Source organism: Telopea speciosissima, chromosome 1 (genome assembly GCF_018873765.1).
Source record: "Telopea speciosissima isolate NSW1024214 ecotype Mountain lineage chromosome 1, Tspe_v1, whole genome shotgun sequence".
Lineage (NCBI taxonomy): Eukaryota > Viridiplantae > Streptophyta > Magnoliopsida > Proteales > Proteaceae > Telopea > Telopea speciosissima.
Genome location: NC_057916.1, coordinates 29,306,667 through 29,327,558, shown reverse-complemented (window position 1 = coordinate 29,327,558; position 20,892 = coordinate 29,306,667). Strand labels below are relative to the sequence as shown.

The following is a 20,892-nucleotide window of genomic DNA, read 5'->3' as shown; positions in this document are numbered from 1 at the left end:
TTCTTTTCTTCTTTTTTTGGATAATTTACAAACAATCCAAATTGGAACCATAAAAAATATCCTAACTCTAAGGTTTTCACCACCGGCATGTAAGTGATCCAAATTGGAAATATAAAAAACACAGGCAGAATTTTCCATTGGAACTGTTTCGCGAACAGAATAACTGTACATTATTTATTGTACCTGTAGCTGTTTCTCTCCAGGATATGAAACAAGGGTTGTCATGGAAATCTTAACAATAATATCAAGCACAAGCTTTCCCTGATTATGCTCTCCAAAGAAGCTAAGTAAAGCCTTCTTGGACAGTTGTGACTCATGTTGGCAATTTCTGTCATGACCTGGATTACAGTTGCTTTGGCGTCCACCTTCAAGTGGCATTAAATATGTATCAGACCATCGAGCGAGGAACCAGATAACTGCCTGTACAGAGAAGCAACTTAAATACCTAAGAAAAGACAGTTTAAATAGATAAAAGCAAAACAATGCTTAAAATGAAAGGAGCTACCAGAAACACCCTTTGATTGCATCAAGTAATTCTTGATATATTATGCAAGTAATCATAATGTGTGGGGCTTTTGATACCCTCTGAGCCGGAAAAGTAGGACCAACAGCTTTATCTAAGTCAAATGGGAAATCCAATCCAAATCTATGGGCCTATTGGTTGGTCTAACTTCTCATTAATTTGGGAAGGCAAGTTGAAGGCCAAGCCCAATGCCCATGTTAGGCTTCAAAAACTCAACTCAACTCAATGAAGCCACAAAGCCCACGTTGGAATTCAAGGGGTATACAAAACGGTCCATTACCATAAAGTCCTATTCCCTGGATTCCCCTAGTCCCAGGGAAATAGGTTTTCTACATCATCAGACATGGTTGATGACTCTGTAGGTCGGATTTCAACAAGATTGTTGTTGTTAACAGCGATAACCTGAGTTGGTTTGGCCCAGCATACATCTTGTGCAGGCTGCGCAAGTTTTCATCCTATTTTCCAATCATTTTTCCAGTTTTTTGAGATGAGATCGATTTTCAGGGTTTTGAGATCGATTTTTCCAGGGTTTTGAGATCGACTTTTTCAGCTTTTGAGGGCTGGATAGACTTTTTCAGAGTGTTTTGAACCCTCCATCGACCTCTTGTTGGTCATTTGTGATGATCATCGATCCCTCCAAGACCTCCATCCTTTTTTGATTGATTCTTCGCATCAACCGGAGTGGTAACTATGTCAGCTGATTCTACTGCATCCACTAGAATTGAAGGGTCGAGTCGTGGGACTCATAATGATTTCCCTTCATTCCATATTAGCTCTATTCGATTAGATGGGAGCAATTAACCGATGTGGTCTCGCTCTTGTTACCTCTCCATTGATTCCCGTGGCTATACAGGTTATTCGACAGGTGAAACTGTAAGGCCTACTGTTCTTGATGCTTCATAGGGGAAGTGGAGTTTGGATAACTTCTTGGTGATGGCCTTTCTCATCAACTCCATGCAACCTCAGATTGCTCGAAGTTATCTTCTTTTGGATACTGCATCCAAGATTGGAAAGCAGCCCAAGACAGTTAATCCCAGGTCGGGAATGATGCTCAGGTTTATGAACTGCACAAGAAGCTCCATGAAACCAAGCAGCAGGACCAAACTCTCTCAAAACTAATCTGAGTTGCATAGTCTGTGGCCGGAGCTTGATTTCTATGACACCTTCTAGGCAACCTGTACTGCCGATGCCACTGCCTTCTTTAAATGAGAAGATAAATACTAGGTTTATAATTTTCTGGCTGGGCTGAATATTGAGTATGATCAGATTTGTGCCCAAGTACCTAGCCGAGAACCTTTTCCCTACCTTGGAGCAGTAATTCATTGATCCAGAATGAGAACAGCCGCCGCCATGCTATGCTATAGCATACTACTCTGGATCGTTCAGCCTTACTTTCTGGGACCACTCAGCCTAAGGGTGGTCCCCCTCGTTCCAGTGATCATTCCTCTTCTGATAGGGAACCAGTCAGGTGCGACAACTGTAGTAAGAAACGTCATACCAAGGACTTTTGTTGGAAGGTGCAAGACCGTGGTCGATCATCCCAGGCTGCACATCACACTGAGACCTCTAAACCTGCACGTAATAGTACCGGTTCCGCTCTTTCTCAGGATGAGCTTGCTATGATTAGACATTTAATGACTTGATTGGAGCCTTCCACTGCTCTCGTTTCTGCCTTTACATCTACTCTGGTTACCTTTGACTCTCACCTAACCTCCTCAGGTATTACTTTTGGTAATCATTGTGCATCAATTGTTTCTCGTCCTTGGATTATTTACTCCGGGGCCACTGATCATATGACTGGCTCTTCTAGTCTCTTTTTCTGGTATTCTCCGTGTTTTGGTAAAGACAAGGTTAGAGTGGCTGATGGTTCCCTCTCCTCTGTTCCTGGAAAAGGGTTATATCACTTGTTCTCCCTCTTTATCCTTAGCATCTGTTCTTCATGTTCCAGATTTTCTATTAACCTTCTTGCTATCAGTCGTCAGTGATCTGAATTGTAAAGTGACTTTTCCCCCTTCTCACTATGTCTTTCAAGATCTAGTGACGGAGAAAACGATTGGCTGTGGTAGGGTGCATGGTGGTCTTTATTTGGTCGACGATGACACTTCTTCAGTGGATCAAGCTCATAAAACCAGCTCTCCTTCAGTATCTTCTAAGTTGCTTCTTTTGCATAGGCGTTTAGGCCATCCCCCTGTTGGCACTTTGGCTAAAGCTTTTCCAAGTTTATTTCAGCACTGTAATCCCAAGGATTTTTTTGTGATGCATGTGTTTTGGCTACGCAAACTCGTACAACATATTCCAGTTTGAATAAAAGAAGTTCTTCTCCTTTTATGTTAATTCACTTTAATGTATGGGGCCTTGCCCATTGTTCTTCCATTACTGGCTGTCATTGGTTTGTGACTCTTATTGATGGTCATACACAAGTTACCTAGATTTCCTTTATGGCTGATGCATCAAAAGAGTACACATCATGGTCCATGCCTAATTTAACTCTTACCATGAAAAATTCTTCAAAGTGATAATGGCAGAGAATATCTTAAGGGTTCTTTTCAGTCTTGTCTTGCCACTCGGGGGATTATCCATCAAACTAGTTACGTTGATACACTGGCTCAAAATGGTGTGGCTGAACGCAAAAATAAGAATCTGTTGGAGGTGGTCTGTGCTCTTATGTTTGAAATGAATGTTCCTCCTCAGTACTGGAGTGAAGTTGTTCTCACCACTGCTTATCTCATCAACCGGATGTCAACTTGTGCCCTTGACTTCAAGGCTCCTATTGCGGTTCTCCAGGGTTCTTCCACCTTTCTTCTCCCACCTAAAGTCTTCGGATGTGCCTGTTTTGTCTGGAATCACCATGCTCACGGCAAGTTAGATCACAAGGGATTTAAGTGTGTATTCATTGTGTTGTTCCCAGGTAGACCCTAAGAGGGGGGTGAATCAGTGTACTCAAAAACTTTTTACCTCAACAGATTCACCTCTCAATTTTGATGTCCCCAGCACTCAACACAACCACTAAACTGTCCCCTCAAATGCACAAACACACAACTAAAGGTGTTAAACGGTTCGGTTTCAGTTCAAACCGTTTGACTAAACGGTCTCAATTTTGAAATCATAACCGAACCATTTATTAAACGGTTTCATGGTTTCGATTTTAAAATGGTTCAGTTCGGTAAACAGTTTTTGTTCGGTTTTGGCACATTTATGTACATATAAGAGTGTTAGACAATTTATTCGGTTAAACGATTCGGCTCAAACCGTTTAATTAAACGGCCTCATTTTTTAACCATAAACGAACCATTTATTAAACGGTTTCACTGTTTCGATTTAGCCGGTTCGGGGTTCCGTTAAACGGTTTTGGTTTGCTTTTGACACCCTTATACACAACCACAGTTACAACCCCTGCTGCCAAGAGTTGATGATCACAATGCTACCAAGAGCTGCTATGTCAACTTCTGGAAGTCCCTCACTCAAACACACAATCTCAATCACTATTGGAGGCCCTCACTGATAGCACATAAATCATACAGTCATGTACAGACCTCGGCTTGACTGTCAAAGGCTCTACCAGGTGTGTACACCCATCCTACAATAGAGCACTCGACTATCCAACATGCATAAATAATAATAGGCATCCACAACACAAGGATATACGTGCTTCGGCAAGTTGCCTACGTGCACAGAGTAATGGTCATCTGACCTCAGTATATACTCAATACTGATCTTCAACTACAATCAACAATCCAAGTCCTACACCTGCTTCAACTCCCGATATTCAAAAGTAAGGGCACTCTACCCCAATAGTGTTTCTATCAATGCAATGACACATGACACCTAGCCTGCTTCAACCCCTAATGCATAGAGGTAAGGGTGGTACACCCAAATGGTTCCAGCACCCACTGGTTACCCTCGCTGTGTCCAAATGCAACTGGAAAGCTCAACAAAGTTAATTGCGCTTATAACAATGCCCTACAATCAAACCACATCTAGCATAGGTCAATGGTAGTAATTAAAATTATCTAATATACAAAGTGAATACACAGAACAAATGAAACATGCTAATAAGTAAAGAAATGTTCATAACATGTACAGTCGCTAAATCTAGTATCCTGGGAAGCTCTTGAACGGTTATGGAGCTTTCCTGAAGATGTCCTCTTCTTCTTCACCTTTTCTTTCTTTTCTTCTCTTTCCTATTCTTTTCTTCCCCGTTCTTTTCTTCTTCCATCCTTTCCTTTTTCCTCTTGTATTTCTTCACCAAAATACAATCAATGCCTCACCAAAATACTCAATGGAGCTCAACCACCATTAATGGACCTTCTAGGTGTCTTCAAACAAACCAATAAGGTAGGTGGAGGCCGTTAATGCATCACACATACCTTCTCTTTATTTTCCTTCCTTGGTGTTTTCACAAACACCTTGAGTGTGCACACAACATTTTCTTTTCTTTCTTTTTCTCTTCCTTCTTCTTTCTATTTCTTTCTCCCATCCTCTTTTCTTTCCTTTTCTTTCTTCTTTTTCCTTCTTTCTTCCTTCTCTTTTTCTTTCCTTTCCTCTTTCCTTTTTCTTGGCTACGACCACTGGTGCTTGCGGCCTTTACTTTCCAGCAGTTTCAGAGGCCTCTAATGGAAGCCAAGAATGAGTGCAAAGGAGTAGAAGATGAACCTTCAAAGCATACACCTTCTAACAGCTTCAACTCAATTTTCTGTCCACCTATGCAACTCTCCTGTGTGTTTGGTTCCTCCCACAGTGTAGAGCTCGGAAAAACGAGAAAAACCCAATTTGAATCGCCTCAAATAGAGGTGTGTAGAGAAAGTTATCGCACTTTGAAGTTAGCAAATGAAAATTTTCCCAAAGGAATATTCCATGGCGTAATGGTACGTCGAGCTACACAAAATCATGCGGGCTACAGTGTATCATGGAACATGGTAATAAGTTGTACCACCCCTACGAAGTCGCAACCTGGAATCTTTGGGAGTGTATATCTTGAGATACGTGCATGAACGGAACATCCGAGTACCACCTCTGAAAAGGTGATTTGACACATTTTGATCTCCCATTGGTCCGATCATGTTTGGATAAATATCGACCATTAAATCTTCATCTGAAGTTTTGATTCCTTCAATCCCTTGGATCAGAATATTTCATTCTAATATTCTTAAATGCTCAGATTAAGTCTTGTCCTGTAAAATGGCATCTTATTGGTCTGTATGGTGTGTCATCGGAACACACAACAAACACTCCACGGGCATCACTTCCATGTGGGACGCAGTACCAAGCTTGGTACGCGCAACTAATGTAGAGCCACGAAAAGAAATCTGAGATTGACTTTGTGTGCGGGCGGGCGACACACCAAATCGGAGCGCGATATAGTGAAGTGCGGGCATACTCATTCTTCGTACATACAACCAACCAATGAGTATGCATTGGAATCTATAGCGCAGTGTATCACACGCCTTATTTGCGTGCTCATCTTAACCACCAGAAAGGCATCTGTCGACATGGAATGATCTCAGCCGCTCGACTTTGACTCGGTGCTTAGATGCTTGATAGTGTACCACTGTTTCTATCCTCCCAACCAACCAGATCACCCGAAAGGGTATCTAGTATATAACTTCCTTGTTTTCGCTCTGATTTGAGCGTTGTTTGCGGCCACTTGTTCGTGATGATGAATTGGCCACATCAGCAAACTCCTTACTATTTTTCTTAGAGAAGCCAAAAACAATTCGGATTGTCTAAAATGCCCTTCATTTTCAGGTGACCAAACAGGAATTGCTATAACTTCATCGTCCAAACTCGGAATTGCACAATTCCAATTGTATTTTGAAGAAGACTCGACTAACTCAATACTCATCCACAGTTTAAAACCCAGATCAGCCAGTAAACCCTCCAAAAATGTCAACGAAGCCGCAGCCAGTGCATGATCCTATGAAACTGGCACTTCCATAACACTTGGCCTTCACCCAAGGCTGCCGAAAAATGCCAAACATTGTAAAACACTAAAGTGAAATGTCCCATGCTAACACATAAGCCTGTACGCTCCCGTAACATTGCCAACATGTCACATTACTACCAAATGTCCCAAATACCCCTGTGAGGTGTATCAACACCCCACTGACCTCTGTGGCTAACATAATCACCAAAACACTCATAGATGCTCACTATCACTTGTCTAGGCCATCTGTTACACCCATGCCCAAAATCCAAGTCTAAATAATTATTTTTATAATGAGGGTCCCACATGACCCCACTGCGTTTAGCTACCCGCACACCAATTCGGTCAGGCTCCCATTTACATTACGGAACACCTTTCCCGATACTCGGCAATGGGTCCTACCTAGGCTAGATGGCCTTTTAATTCAAACTAATTCTAGGTGGACCAAACCAAACAGGCCTCAGTTGCCTAATCTTGTAAATAGAAAACTTGGCTTTCAACTTCATTTCTCACTTTGTAAACTTAGAAATTCTGCTATGGAGAAGAAGAGGTGGAGGATTTTGGAAGGAACTCCTCCCAAGTTGTTGCTGCCCGGTGATTCTTCGTGCACTCCTCCACAATGTGAGGTTGTTGCCTTTTGTTTTCTTCCTTCCCTTTGGAGTTTACCTTAATTGCACGTTTGATTTCAGCCTTTACTCACTCTTGATCTTGCATGCAAGGCCACCTTAGTCATGTTTATGTTGCCTTAGATCTAAACTTATGCATTTTAATCGATGGATCATCTTGCATGTTGTTGTTTCAGCCTTAACCCTTGCATGATCACTTTCATGCCTTGTATTAAGCTCTAACACCTTATATTGGCTTAATCCCTCTTTTATGAGCCAAGTTAAACTTAATCAGGAAGGTCCAGCCATGTTTATGTTATATTAAATTTAATTAGAATAATCTGAACTATGTTCAGCAATCTTGACCTTAATCCCATTCTTGGTTAGGCTAATTATGTTCTAATCTTTAATTTGAGCAAATGTAAACTTATGTGAGCCTTATTCTTCCTAATTGAGGCTTAGGTGAGTTCACAAATGCTTAGTACCATGTTAGGAACCTTGCCCCTCGGTTTTCCCTCTTTGGTTTGGTGTGTGGGCAAAACCAATTGAGTTTAGACTCAAATTCGAACTTTGCAGCACCTATCGGATGCAGAAGCTGCCCCATGCGGTCGTCCGGTCCCTGTGTGCATGTCCATCTGGTCCCTCCCTGCTGAACTCTGTTTTGCTGATTAGGGTTTGGGCTTCTTAGGGTTTGACCATTTAGTCTCTTAAGCTAATAAACACTATTTTTGTCTTAAAGATTAACACTACAGCGAGGCCTCACCAGGGTTGACTTCGGGAATTGTTTGCAGGTACTCTCACGTATTTGAAGGTGAGTGAGAAGTGATTTTTTTATGGAGTGTTTATTTATTTTATATTATGTATGAAGCATATGTTGAAACATGCATCATGTGTGATATAATTCATATATTTACATTGGCATAATGATCTTTGGTTTGATAATGAGAAGCTTCAAATGTGATTGTGATTTAGAGATGAGCATGGCATGGTTATGCATAGAAAATCATTTATGTTGATCATTATATGAGGGTTGGTATGGCTTTGTATGGGCATCGATCATACCTTCAATCATCCACATTACATCATGATTAGAATGCATGCGGCTAGAGCGTACCCTATACTACACCCCTTACCAACAGGGGGAAAGGTGTTTGGTAACCGATAGTAATACCGACGTACTGGTGTACTATTCTTGAACTCAGATGGCAGACAGAGTTGCTCATAACTGAGGGAGAGCTAGGCTTGACATAGGGGGTTTGCCGGGTAGGACATACACATGTCTGACAGGCTTCCATTGTAACAGAAGTTGCTGTAGTATATGACTTATCATGAGACTTAGGCATTATGCTTGTTAGGCATTGTTGATGATGTTAATATCGAATCATGCATAAATCATGGACTATATGTGTTTGTTTGTATGATTCCACTTATTGGGCTCAGTGGAGCTCATTCCTCGATATATCTCTCTTTTAGGCATGACAGGTAGCGTGGTGATGATGGAAGTGGATCCTTCATCTCAGTTCGATGTCGAACAAGGGCGCGCACTGGATGGTTTGATGTAGTTGATGTTGAATATGTTTTAGGTTACCTTTTTGAAACAATCTCTTTTGTGTAAATATTTATCTTGGAATATTATGTAGATATAATGGATGTAAAGTTTAAAGAACAATTTGGGTTATGTAATTAATCTACTATCATGTAGAATTCAATACCGTGATGTTTATATTAATAGTATGATTCTCTTAATGATTACTTTGATTATTAACTGTGAGGTAGGCCATAGAACTGAGAACCTGATGGTTTTGGGAATGTCAGTGGACATTCAGTTACATAACCCGGGTTAATTTGGGTGGGGTGTGACACCATCAGTACTTTGCAAAATTATAGAAATGCCCCAGTAAATGCTGTCCATGCATGTAAATGACAGAAATGCCCGTTGATGATTCCCAATCACTGTGGGACCTATGTGTACACTGCCAAACCCTTGTAAGACTATCACTGCCATTGTGAACACTATAAGAACTACTGGGGATGCTGGGACATTGTCCAATCACTGCCTACACTGCCATATGTCTACCAACTCATCCAGAATGTTGCCTATAGCCCTATACTGTTTTGACCTCTGTAACTTCCCTACACTGCCATTATATACTCCCAATAACACTGTGATGCACCAATACGCATTGTGTTGACAACAACAATATACATGCACTGTGTTGACAACGATGACAACCAACACACTCACTACCATACGCACTGTGTTCAACACATTGGATACTCTCCTACCCAAAAGGACTACAAGTATTATCACCCCCCCTTCTCGTGGATGTTGTGTTCCATGAGTCTGCTGCCTACTACTCTCTAGCACCTCTTCATGGGAGGATACTTACTTGTTTGGTGAAGATGTGCCTCCAGCCGTTCTTATTCTTAGCTTAGACTCTACTTCTACTTCTCTAGTTCCTTCGGTCCAGGAGGAGTCTTCTCATGTTCATGTTCAGCTGCCCATGAAAGTTTACGCCCACCGTCATTGTTAGCAGCAAATAGACATCACCCCAGCGGCACTTGTAACACTTGCACCACCACCTAGCCAGTCGTCATCTCTTGATCCAGGTTATAACTCTGAGTCAAGTAATACTTACTCTGATTCTCTTATTTCTGATCCATCTCTTGACTTACCCATTACTATTCGAAAGGGAATGAGATCTTGTACTCAACACCCTGTTGCTAAGGTAGTTTCATACAACTCCCTTTCTCCTTCATATCAAACCTTTGTATCTTCCGTGTCATCCATTTCTATTCCTCGAAATTGGCAAGAAACTATCACAGAAGCACAATGGAAGGCAACCATGATTGAGGAAATGCACACCCTGAAAAAGAATGGTACTTGGGATCTGGACTCTCTTCCACCATAGAAAAGGATAGTGAGTTGAAAATGGGTTTTCACTGTAAAGCAAAATATGGATGGGGCAATGGACCGGTACAAGGCCACGCTGGTTGCAAGAGGATTTACCCAGACTTATGGTCTGGATTACCAGGAGACGTTCGCACTAGTTGCAAAAATGAATACCATCTGTGTGATTCTTTTTTGTGTTGTAAATCGAGGATGGGATTGCAACAAATTGACGTCAAGAATGCATTTCTTCATGGTGAACTGGAAGAAGTGTACATGGAAATTCCTCTTGGTTTCTTATGTCAGAAAACCAAGGAAAAGGTTTGCAAGCTCAAGAGGGCCCTGTATGGATTAAAGCAGTCTCCTCGTGCCTAGTTTGGGAGATTTCACAAAGCAATGGTTTCTGTAGGTTAAACTCAAAGCAATGTTAGTCACGGATTGATTCCAAGATTGCTATCCTCATTGTGTACGTTGATGACATTGTTGTTACTGGGAGTAACACAAGAAAATTTTCGCCTGAAGACTTACCTTGGTCAAGAGTTTGAGATCAAGGACTTAGGTAAGTTGTGTTACTCTCTTGGTATTGAGGTTGCCCCGCTCTACCAAGGGTATCTTTTTATCTCAACGAAAGTATACCCTTGACCTTCTATCTGAGATAGGAATGTTGGGTTGTAGGCCTTCAGAAACTCCTCTTGAAGCGAATGTTCATCTCACTAGTAAGACTAGTGATCCAGTGGATAAGGATAAGGACAATATCAACGATTGGTTGGAAAGCTGGTTTACCTATCCCACACTCATCCTAACATTGCCTTTGTTGTTCGTCTAGTAAGCCAGTATATGCATGATCATTACTCCTCACACTTAGAAGTTGAGTTCCAGATCTTGCGCTACTTGAAGTCTGCACTACAAAAGGGAATCATCCTCTCTTCTCATGACCATTTACGAGTTGAGGACTTTACTGATGCTGATTGGACCAGCTCTCTAGATGATCGGCGATCTACCACAGGTTATGGTACTTTTGTGGGAGGCAACCAAGTTACTTGGAGGAGTAAGAAGCAGGCAGTTGTTGCTAGATCCAGTGCTGAAGCTGAATTCCATGCCATGGCCCATGGAAACTATGAGTTGATGTGGCTTCAAGGTCTCTTGAAAGACCTAGACCTTCCTGTTTCTCTTCCTATGATGTTTTATAGTGACAACAAGTCTGCGATTAGTATTGCTTACAATCCAATCCAGAATTATCGTACCAAGCATGTAGAGATTGATCGTCATTTCATCAAAGAAAAGTTGGATCAATGGCTAATTTGTATCCTTTTTGTAAAATCTGGAGATCAGTTAGCAGATGTTTTGACAAAGGGGTTAAGTAGTAAGTTGTTTCATCCTATTTTGTGCAAGTTGGGCATGTGTGACATCTATGCACCAACTTGAGGGGGAGTGTTGTAATATTAGGTGCAATATGGGTATAAGGGTAAATATGTCCATAGGGGCACAGTCAAATCCTTGTAAGACTTTTTTTTGCAGATTTGTGGACACCATCTCATTCAAAAAAAAAAGACCTGCATCTTTTTCATCTGCAGGCATTCAACCATACAATCTTTTCTCTCATTTAGACAGGCTATAATTACATGGACAAACTGAAATTTCTGACAACACTAACATAGTAGCGGATTAAGGAAAGGCGGGCAGATGGAAATCCATTTACAAAAGCCACTAACACACATTTAACCTTGGTGGGCTATGGGCAAAGCTATTTCAGATGTTTGGCCATCCAAATAGCCCCACCCTCCCCCTGCCCCTCTTCAATCAATGCAGTGGTGCCATCTTGATACAACCCTTAGCCTTTCACCTCTTACCATCCAACTATCCAAGCAAATGTATTCCATCTCTCATGTGGCTTTGTCAACAGTGGCAACTACTGACAGATGGAATCAGCTGGATTAAGTCATGATGAGGGCACAACTTACAGGCTACAGCAGTTGCATGGTTTTTTTAATGAACGGGGTCACTTAATACAAGAGTAATGTAGTCCTAGATAGGTAGGAGACCTACTAGGAGCCAAACAACAGGATCAAATAACAAAAGGGGCTGTTGGTTCGAATGGACAGCACTAGGATTTAGGTCAATTCCTAGGGTTAGGGTTGGATATTGGGAAAGGGGTTTATAGGGTATTAATGGGCAGGTCTAGAGGGCTATTATGGTATAAAAAAGTTAGGATTTGGATGAGTTTTGAAATTCTGCAATTCTGGACAGAATTGAGTTGCAGGTTTTGGGCCTTAATGGAATTAGGGTTTATGGGATTCAAACCAAAAATAAAGGGAATCAATTGGGGAAAAGGATTAGAGGATTAGAAGAAGAATTTTGGCGTCAAACTTACTGAAGATTCCACTAGCAGCAAGCTTCGATAGTTGTGAAGGATAAAGCCACCTTCGAATTTGAAGAAGATCCTCCCAGCCGTCACGGCGTAAGGAGTCAACCGGATTCCACCAGTCCCTTTCCACCTTGATAGAACCACAAGGATGCACACTCAACAGAGCAACACTCAACAGAGCAGGGCAGCAGCTATGGCAGCAAACAAAAAACTTTTCATTAATCAAATTCGTCTACAATGCTGGCTTCCCTTACAAACTTATATAGAAGACTCAAAAATAGCCTTAGACATTAAAAAGGAATGGCCTAATCCTATCCCTAACTTATTAGGTAATTTAAATTGACTAGGAAACTAAAATACTGAAAGAAATAGACTCAAAACATGACTGGATTTATAGAGTCCTAATCCAGCCCAACTTACATCACATGACCACTTAACCAAGTCACATGATCACTTAAATTAACCAATTGGATGCAACCAATTTGAACCGGTTCAATTAGAAAACATAAAAATAAAATAAGTATTGGGCTAATCCCGTATGCAACCTATGTACCCCTAGTTTAGGCTCATTAAAGTGGCCTAATACATAGAAAACCCTTGGGAACAAAGGCCCAACATGTATATAACCCAACCCTAGGCCTATTTCTAAAGAAATAAGCCAATATCTATGATGAACCTGCATCAAAGAGTCTACAAAGTCATGATAGCATTATGATGCTGATATGACCACTAAATCATCAAAGGTGCTATGGAGCTGCTGTGGCCCATCACAGCAATGTGACGAGTGTCACATTATAGTATTATAGCACGGTTTTCAATAGTGCAATCGTGTTTACAATATTTCTATACATATGGAAGTAACACGAGATATTTCAATGCCAAGGGGGCTGAATAAAAGATTGAATCAAAATTTAAGATCTTGCTTTGTTATGTTATTTCATAACCCTAATCTCTCACTCTTGGTTATCAATTGTTTGTCTTTACCCCAATATTGCAAAACCGTAATTCTAAATCACCATTTTTTTTATAACTCTATTAGAGAGAATGAGAGATGAAAGAATACTGAAGATACACCAAGAAGATTTGAGAGTTTGAGACCAGCAACCCTAACCAAGGAAAGGGACCCAAAACAAAGGAGAACGATGAAAGGAGCTTGAAGATACAACTACAACCTACAACACTTAAAGGGGTAAGCTATCCTACAACATAATCTAGGAAGGACCACACCTTGCTTAGCCAGATCATTGGCAATCTTATTGCATTCACTTGCAGCCAGTTGAAAAAGATGTTCGCTTCAAAAGCAAAGTGAATAACATGTCTAAGAAGACAGATAATCTTCAAGAAAAATCAAGACAGATAATCTTCAAGAAAAATCAGTTCTCTTCTTCATCCACCGATTAATGTTAGCTCCAGCTCCTTCCACCATGATGTTGTCACAACCCCTTTTCAAAGCTATATTCAAACTCACATGTATCTCCAATCACCCTTGCGGCCTTGCCCATAGAACGAGAGTACACTCTCAAAATAACCCTACTGCACCTCTATTCACCACCTAGTTCAGGAAGGACCAGATTTCCTAAGGAGCAACAATTAGATTTTATCCCCAATCTGTTAAGCCAGAAACCAAAATTCTGATGCTGCTTTGGCTGCACAGAAGTGAATTCCACTCCCATTATGTTCACTGTTTGTGACGAGTGAAGAAATAGATAAATTTTGATACATTATTACCTCCATAAGTCGAGGACTGAAAAATGCTGTTCTGGTTTCTGGATCCAAACTCTGTTCGGCAAACTTTAGGATGGAGCTGCATCAATCAACAAATACAATCAGTGACAATGAGAAGCAAAGTATTGGAAGGAAAAAAAAAAGATAATCACACATTTTCGCAATATGCTGGCCACGTAACATGTTTTTCCATTTGCTTATACTATAAATGAGGACACCCATAGGCATTACATCAGATATTCCACATCACATAGGTGAAAAAAACCAAAAAAAGGCCACCAAAAATGCTATCCAGCTCATGTGCTATCTTTTGGTGCTGCGACTTGGGCCTGTTTCTTTTGCGCATAAGATTTCCCTATGGGCATAACCAGGTAACTTTCCCTGCCCAACATGCCACTTTGCTCCTAACCACCCCCCAAAGAAAATAAAAACATAACAGAGAATCACAGATAAGGTGTAATTTCATAACCTCCTAGAAATTTTGGACCATTCCAGAGGCCAAAGCCATCAAACACCAATAAAAAATTATGCAAAAACATTTAGTTGAATTAGAATAGAACATTTTTAATGATTTCCTCCAAGAATTTTACAACCTTTTTAGAACAACAACAACTCAGCCTTATCCCAACTAAATGGGGTCGGCTACATGGATCCTTGCCCTCCAATCAGCTCTATTTGAGGTAATAATTGAAACAAGCTCTAAGCTATGCATGTATTTCCTCACCAATTCTCCTAAGGTCATTTTAGGTCTGCCCTTGGCTCTTTTAGTTCCTTCAATCTGAATCAAATCACTCCTCCGTATTAGAGTATCCAAAGGCCTCCATTGAACATGGTCATGCCACCTCGAACGACTTCCTCGTAACTTATCACGTATCAAGGCTACTCCCAAACCAGCTCTAATATGATCATTCCTTACTTTATCCTTCCTAGTTTTTCCACTCATCCATCTCAACATCCTCATCTCCACTACACTGATTTTATCTATATGATGCTTCTTAACTGCCCAACATTCCGCACCATACACCATAGCCGGTCGTATGACTGTCCTATAAAATTTCCTTTTACATTTTAAAGGAATACGCCAATCATACAATACTCCGGACGCACCTCTCCACTTCATCCATCCTATTTTAATTCTCTGTGAAACATCATCCTCCATATCACCTTCTTCATTTATAATTGAGCCAAGATATCTAAAAAAATCACTCTGCGGAATTTCCCTCTCATCAAGTTTCACCACCTCATTATCCGTCCTCGTGTAACCAAAGTTACACACCATATACTTCGTCTTCGTTCTACTAATCTTAAAACCTTTTGATTCCAAGGTTGATCTCCATAACTCTAATTTGGTGTTAATCTCTACTTTTGTCTCATCTATCAAAACACAATCATCAACAAAAAACATATACCAAAGAACCTCATCTTGAATGTCTCTGGTTAAATCATCCATGATAAGCCCAAACAAATAAGGGCTTAAAACTGATCCTTGATGTAACCCAATTGTAATTGGGAATTCACTACTTTGTCCCCCTACAGTTCTAACACTCGTCACCGCTCCATCATACATATCTTTAATTATGTCCACATATTTACTTGAAACACTTCTCTTCTCTAGTACTTGCCAGATTAACTCTCTAGGGACTTTGTCATAAACTTGTTCTAGGTCAATAAAGACCAAACGGACATCCTTCTTGCAATCTCTCTGTCTTTCCATAAGTCTCTTAATTAAGTAAATAGCTTCTGTCGTGGATCTTCCTTCCATAAGACCAAATTGGTTCTCCGTAATGGTAGTTTCTTGTCTCAAGTGGGTAATTTTACAACCTTTTCTACCGTAAAATCTAACACCCCCCCCAACCTGGCCCAAATATTCCATACCATTGTTAGCATAGTCAAACACAGCATCAACCCCTTTTGGTGGTACATATTATGTATAGCAACAGAAGTGTAATGCATGCATGCACACACATGTAAGTCAACCCAGAGTCCTGGCCAACAGATGGTCAAACAAGTTCTACGTTCAATCTTAATGCCCATCTAATGATAACACTCCCAAGTTCCCAACAACAAAGAGAAAAGGCACTGCATATTTTAAAACCAGTGCTACTCTGGTGAGAATTGCTCCTCAATCACATCCTGTATCAGACCTCACTGGATTCTTGGACCCTAATAATACTGTCCTTGAAAGGGAAAAAAAACAACCTACACTATCTAGAACTCCCTTCAACCTTCAGATCAAACTCCAACCATCACGGATCGTTTTTTACTTCGATGCTTTGCCAATAGATCCTTGCCAATAGATCCACTTTTCCTACTTGCTTTACCCTACATTTTTCCTTTTTTGGTTTGATAAATGAAAACATTTATTGAAGGGGTGAGATACCATCCCCTTTAATAGAGGATAAAAATAAAGTCAACTAATTCACCAGCTCTCAAGTACAGCACGCAAATTGTGAGTATCATAATTTCTGTTGTTAGACAATCATTAGTGAGTATATGAGTTAGCAGTGCAGTCTAGAAGAGAAAATAACACCTTCCTCTGGACTGCAGTGTAATTAGATGAAGTTAGCAGCTATGAAATCAGCCTGGTCACCCGCAACCACTTCTAACTTTATTTGAATGTGAAAAAACTTCTGTTTCTGTCAGCCCAGCTTAGTCACAGATTCCATTACAGTTTCTGAAATCCTGGTATGGCAGTATGGACTGACATAAATCAACTCATTCAATGGTTCCATTTCAAGATTCAACCGATTTCAGCGCATTTCAAAGATTATGGACATTCCAGCCAAATTAGCAAATTTTCAGCCCATAGTTGTTATTGGCTGAAATGCTATGGCATATGCCACAAGTGAGGCAGGTGCACCTACTATTAGATTTGTAAGGTTAAAATCAAATATTAAACACATGAGAACATATATGTACATATATTTTTACCAAACACTTCAATAATAGTTTAAAACTGAAATTTTACCTAAATGCCAAAAGTTTCATTTTGGGTACAAACTGACGATAGAAATGGAGACTTTCTTCTTTTCGAGGAGTGAGGACAAAACTGACATTTTTCAACTAGATTTTTTTGGGGGGTAACTAGACCCTTAATTTATTGTACAATTATACTTAATATAGCTACACAAAAGAAAGCAACGGTAAAATGGCTACACAAGTTTTTGCAATCAAGGCAATTAGCCCAATCATGTGGTGATTAAATTCGTTACCTCATCTCCCATGGCTCTGGGTCCCCTCTCTCCCCCTCCCAACGTGTCTCTCCCAGCTCTGGGCCTCTCCCCCCCCCCCCCAAATCCTCTTCATCTAACAAGGTCTCCTGGCTTCCCTCCCCTAATGGTCTTTTCAGCTCCCAATCTGCTAGGGACTTTGTTAGACTTCACCCCCCACCGTCCCTTGGCACAACCTTGTGTGGTTTAAAGGTCACATTCCCCGAATCCCCGCCATAGCTTCACTGTATGGAGAACCCTCAACCATTGCCTCCCCACCAATCCTTTCTCCTTCACCGCCAGTTCCCTGTTCCCCCTCATGTATCCTCTATTGGAATGGTCTTGAGGACATCAATCACCTTTTCTCTTGCCCCTTTGCCTCTTCTGTTGGAAAAAATCCTTGGATTCCTATTGGACCCGTTGTAGGAGACCTTTACCCTTCTCTAGGGAGTGGCTTTGGATGGACATGTCCTTCACTGGAAACACTATTTGTGATGTTGCAGGTAAGCTTGAGTTTGATGCCATTATCTCTCACATCTGGATGGAGTGGAATCTTAGTAAATGGACCTCCAACTCTCGCTCTCTTGAACAGGCGTATTATTGTCTCCCAGGGTTTACCTATATCTCTTTTTCAGCCTCCTAACCCTTCCTCCTAGGGCTTGAGGTTTTGTATAGTCCCTCCCCCCACCCTTTTTTTCCTCCTTTCCTTTCCCCATGAATTCCTCCCTCCCCCTCCCCCTCCCCCTCCCCCACCCCCACCCCCCCTTTCTTGGGGTTTTGTTAATGAATTATTTATTCACCCCCAAAAAAAAATTTGTTACCTTGAGAAACTAAAAGTATCATCAATTTCTAATGTTGTTCATATAATTTAAAACAAGCACAGGTCAGATTATCCAATCAGTTTGGAGCATTTATGCGTTTTGTTAGCGTTGCTTGCTGATTCGGCCTTTTTTGTTCAAACTTTGAGGCTTGAATAACTTAAGCGATATTACTTGCTGATTCAACCTAGTTGTTGATTTCTTCGTTGAATTGTTCAATTATTTCAAGAAATCCACCAAAGTCAATCAGAATTGAACATAGTTTGTTAGGGCATCTAGGCGACCCAAGGCATTGGAGAGGGTCCAAAATCAAAGCGACACCAACAAGGCGCCCGCCTAGGCACCTCGACACCTTGCAACTATGGATTTGAACTTTTCTTCCAAATCTCATAATTGAAAATATTTGTTTACTACAGTAGGTTTAGATGAGTTTTCTTGGTGAATGATGGAGTTCTCTTTCAAGAATTAGTTTTCACTCGATATGTCAACTCATATATGCCAACTCATACCACGCCAGCCAGCCATCATAGGATGGGAGCCAAAGAAATCAACCCTATCCTAGCTGTATTGTGTGTTTAGCCCTGTAAGGCTTATGTTTAAGTGTTTGAAGTTTGATTTCATTTGGTTTCAGCTTACATCTGAAGAATTAGTTTCTCCCTATCAATGCTGTCCCCTATATTGCATGATTTCCAACTATTCTCCAAATTCTTGCTTACCACCCCTCTCTTAAGAGGCCAACAAGCGCTATACAAGGAGCAAAAAGATCAAGGAATATGATTGAAATAAGCAAAATTTCCGATTCTTTATAGGTGAGAAACATTTACCAAGAAAGGACGACTACAGGATGGTGCTTTGTTTCCACAATATCTACAAAATGGGCTTCTAGTGCCTCTGGAACCTGTATTCCACATACTCTTAAACCATCACTAGCAAGGAAATCAAAAGCATGAGTAGATAATCAATGAGGTTATCAGAAATACCAGAATTCATCCATCAATCATTACTCATTACAATATGTTGGAGCATTATACCATAGTTGTCATGGTGCTAGTGCAAAACTATGGCAACCAAGACAAACACCATATTCTAGGTATGCTTCCATATTCCATGTATATTTTCCATATTAAAGGTATGTCTCTTTCATCTTCTAGAGTTCTAGGTCTAGGGTGCCTTCATACATAGGGTGACTGGTCAGCTTGGGCATCAAGGCCCACCTTGTTGCATGGACATTGCTTAGGTGTCGCCTTGGTGGCACCTTAAAAACCAATGCAGCACACCCTTCTTAAAAGGCTGCTCAACATGACACTTGTGGAAAAGTGGAGTAATTGAAATCAAGCTCTGTTATTAGTGTCAGAAAGAGAACCGATTTCTTTCGAGCAGCTAATGATTCCATCTGCTGATATAGACGGGTGCGTTGAAGTACAAAACAAATAATTTGACAAGTGCATTGATGGACAGATGCCAAATATTAACTAAAGAACATGTTAGAGATTCATATGCTTTTTCCACCCATTCCACATAACAAAGAGAAAAGCAACGGTTATTGCAATTGCAGTTCAAAAAGGAAAATTAATGAGTGATAAATAAGGGAAATTTGCCACATACAGGACAACATACAGGAGACTAAAACTGGAAACTGAAAAGCAACAACAGCAGGCACACACAAACACATAAAGGGAGGATGAGAGATCAGTTACCAAGGGTGTCTCTCCCTCTCCTTCATCAGCAAGAACATGCCCAGTTATCAATAAGAGTGAATAGAGTTCTTCCAGAGTACATGTAGGATCAGATGTTCCTCTTCCCTGAGAAACAAAGTAGATAACATAAGAAACAAGTAGGCTAAAATTTACAACAATAGAAGCCATTCCCCAGTTTCATCATTCAGACATCCAAGAAAGAGAGGGCACATAAACAATACTAGATCTCTTCAAAAAATATACATATAAAATATTTGACAATCGCTCATCACCATAAGGTAATGATGTGCAGAGGGGAAAAAATTCATGTCAAGCACAACTAAGCTTGTCACGACATAGCTGCATCATTGGATCAGGACCACTAGTAATGAAAAATATCATAACTTAATTATTCAAAGAAAAAGTATCATTGTCTAATTATTCAAAGACAGACCGTGCATATAATATAACAGAAAAATGGTAAATCTATACAAGTCAATGATGTGAAACGTAATCATTCAGGACAGAGATGTATCCTTGGAGCAGGCCCACATAGATGATAGGTTGAGTACATGCTTCCAGTTGTGACCAGAAGGTCCGCATTGTCAGCGCTGTTACAACATTCAATTGTTCATTGTTGTTTTTCCCTTGATGTTGCCTCCAAGGAAATTATAGGGGGACTGTGAGAAACCTATTGCTTAGTTGGTGAATCAATCCAGCCAGCTTGTTCCCCAAATCAGGACTCGTATACGATTTTCTTGTAATTCACAAAGACAGAAATGCTTAAAATCTATGTAGTGTACCTTCCCCTTGTTGAGTGGTTTAAATTGGTTTTTGCCTATTTAATTTTCATGTAGTCAATCTCTCAGTGGTGTTTGGGTCAGGAATCAGGATCAGGTCCAATCGTCGGGGCTCTCAAGAGCTCTTACATATTTATAGCCTCTTGGCTGAAAAGAAAACAGACTTAAACTAGGACTCAAAATAGAACTAGGACTCAAACTAAAACTAGGATTCAAAACTAAATCCTAGTTAGGATTACAAATCCAACTGGAACTCAAATAAAAGACTAAATAACATTCAAATAACCCTAAACTGTTCCCACGATTTTGATGCTGGTGTAGGGGGGATCCCTACACCTATCTACTCCTACTCTAGTGC

General features: G+C 40.5%; 1 protein-coding gene across 10 annotated transcripts in view; it reads right to left on the bottom strand.

Annotated features, from left to right (window-relative positions):
• LOC122639854 (exportin-4) overlaps positions 1-20,892 on the bottom strand; it is a 104,767-nt gene that overhangs the window by 51,476 nt on the left and 32,399 nt on the right. For 6 of the 10 annotated variants that reach the window (XR_006329589.1, XM_043832884.1, XM_043832861.1 and 3 more), the window contains 4 exons: positions 19,756-19,860; positions 18,883-18,956; positions 14,035-14,110; positions 184-420 (listed from right to left, as the gene is read on the bottom strand). Coding sequence is in view for 6 of the 10 variants with exons in the window: in XM_043832884.1 (XP_043688819.1) it covers positions 184-420; positions 14,035-14,110; positions 18,883-18,956; positions 19,756-19,860 (492 nt within the window). In the remaining 4 variants the exon portion in view is untranslated. Of the gene's footprint in view, positions 1-169; positions 421-14,034; positions 14,111-18,882; positions 18,957-19,755; positions 19,861-20,892 lie in introns of those variants that run through there. The other 4 variants (XR_006329590.1, XM_043832910.1, XR_006329592.1 and 1 more) reach the window with 4 other exon arrangements.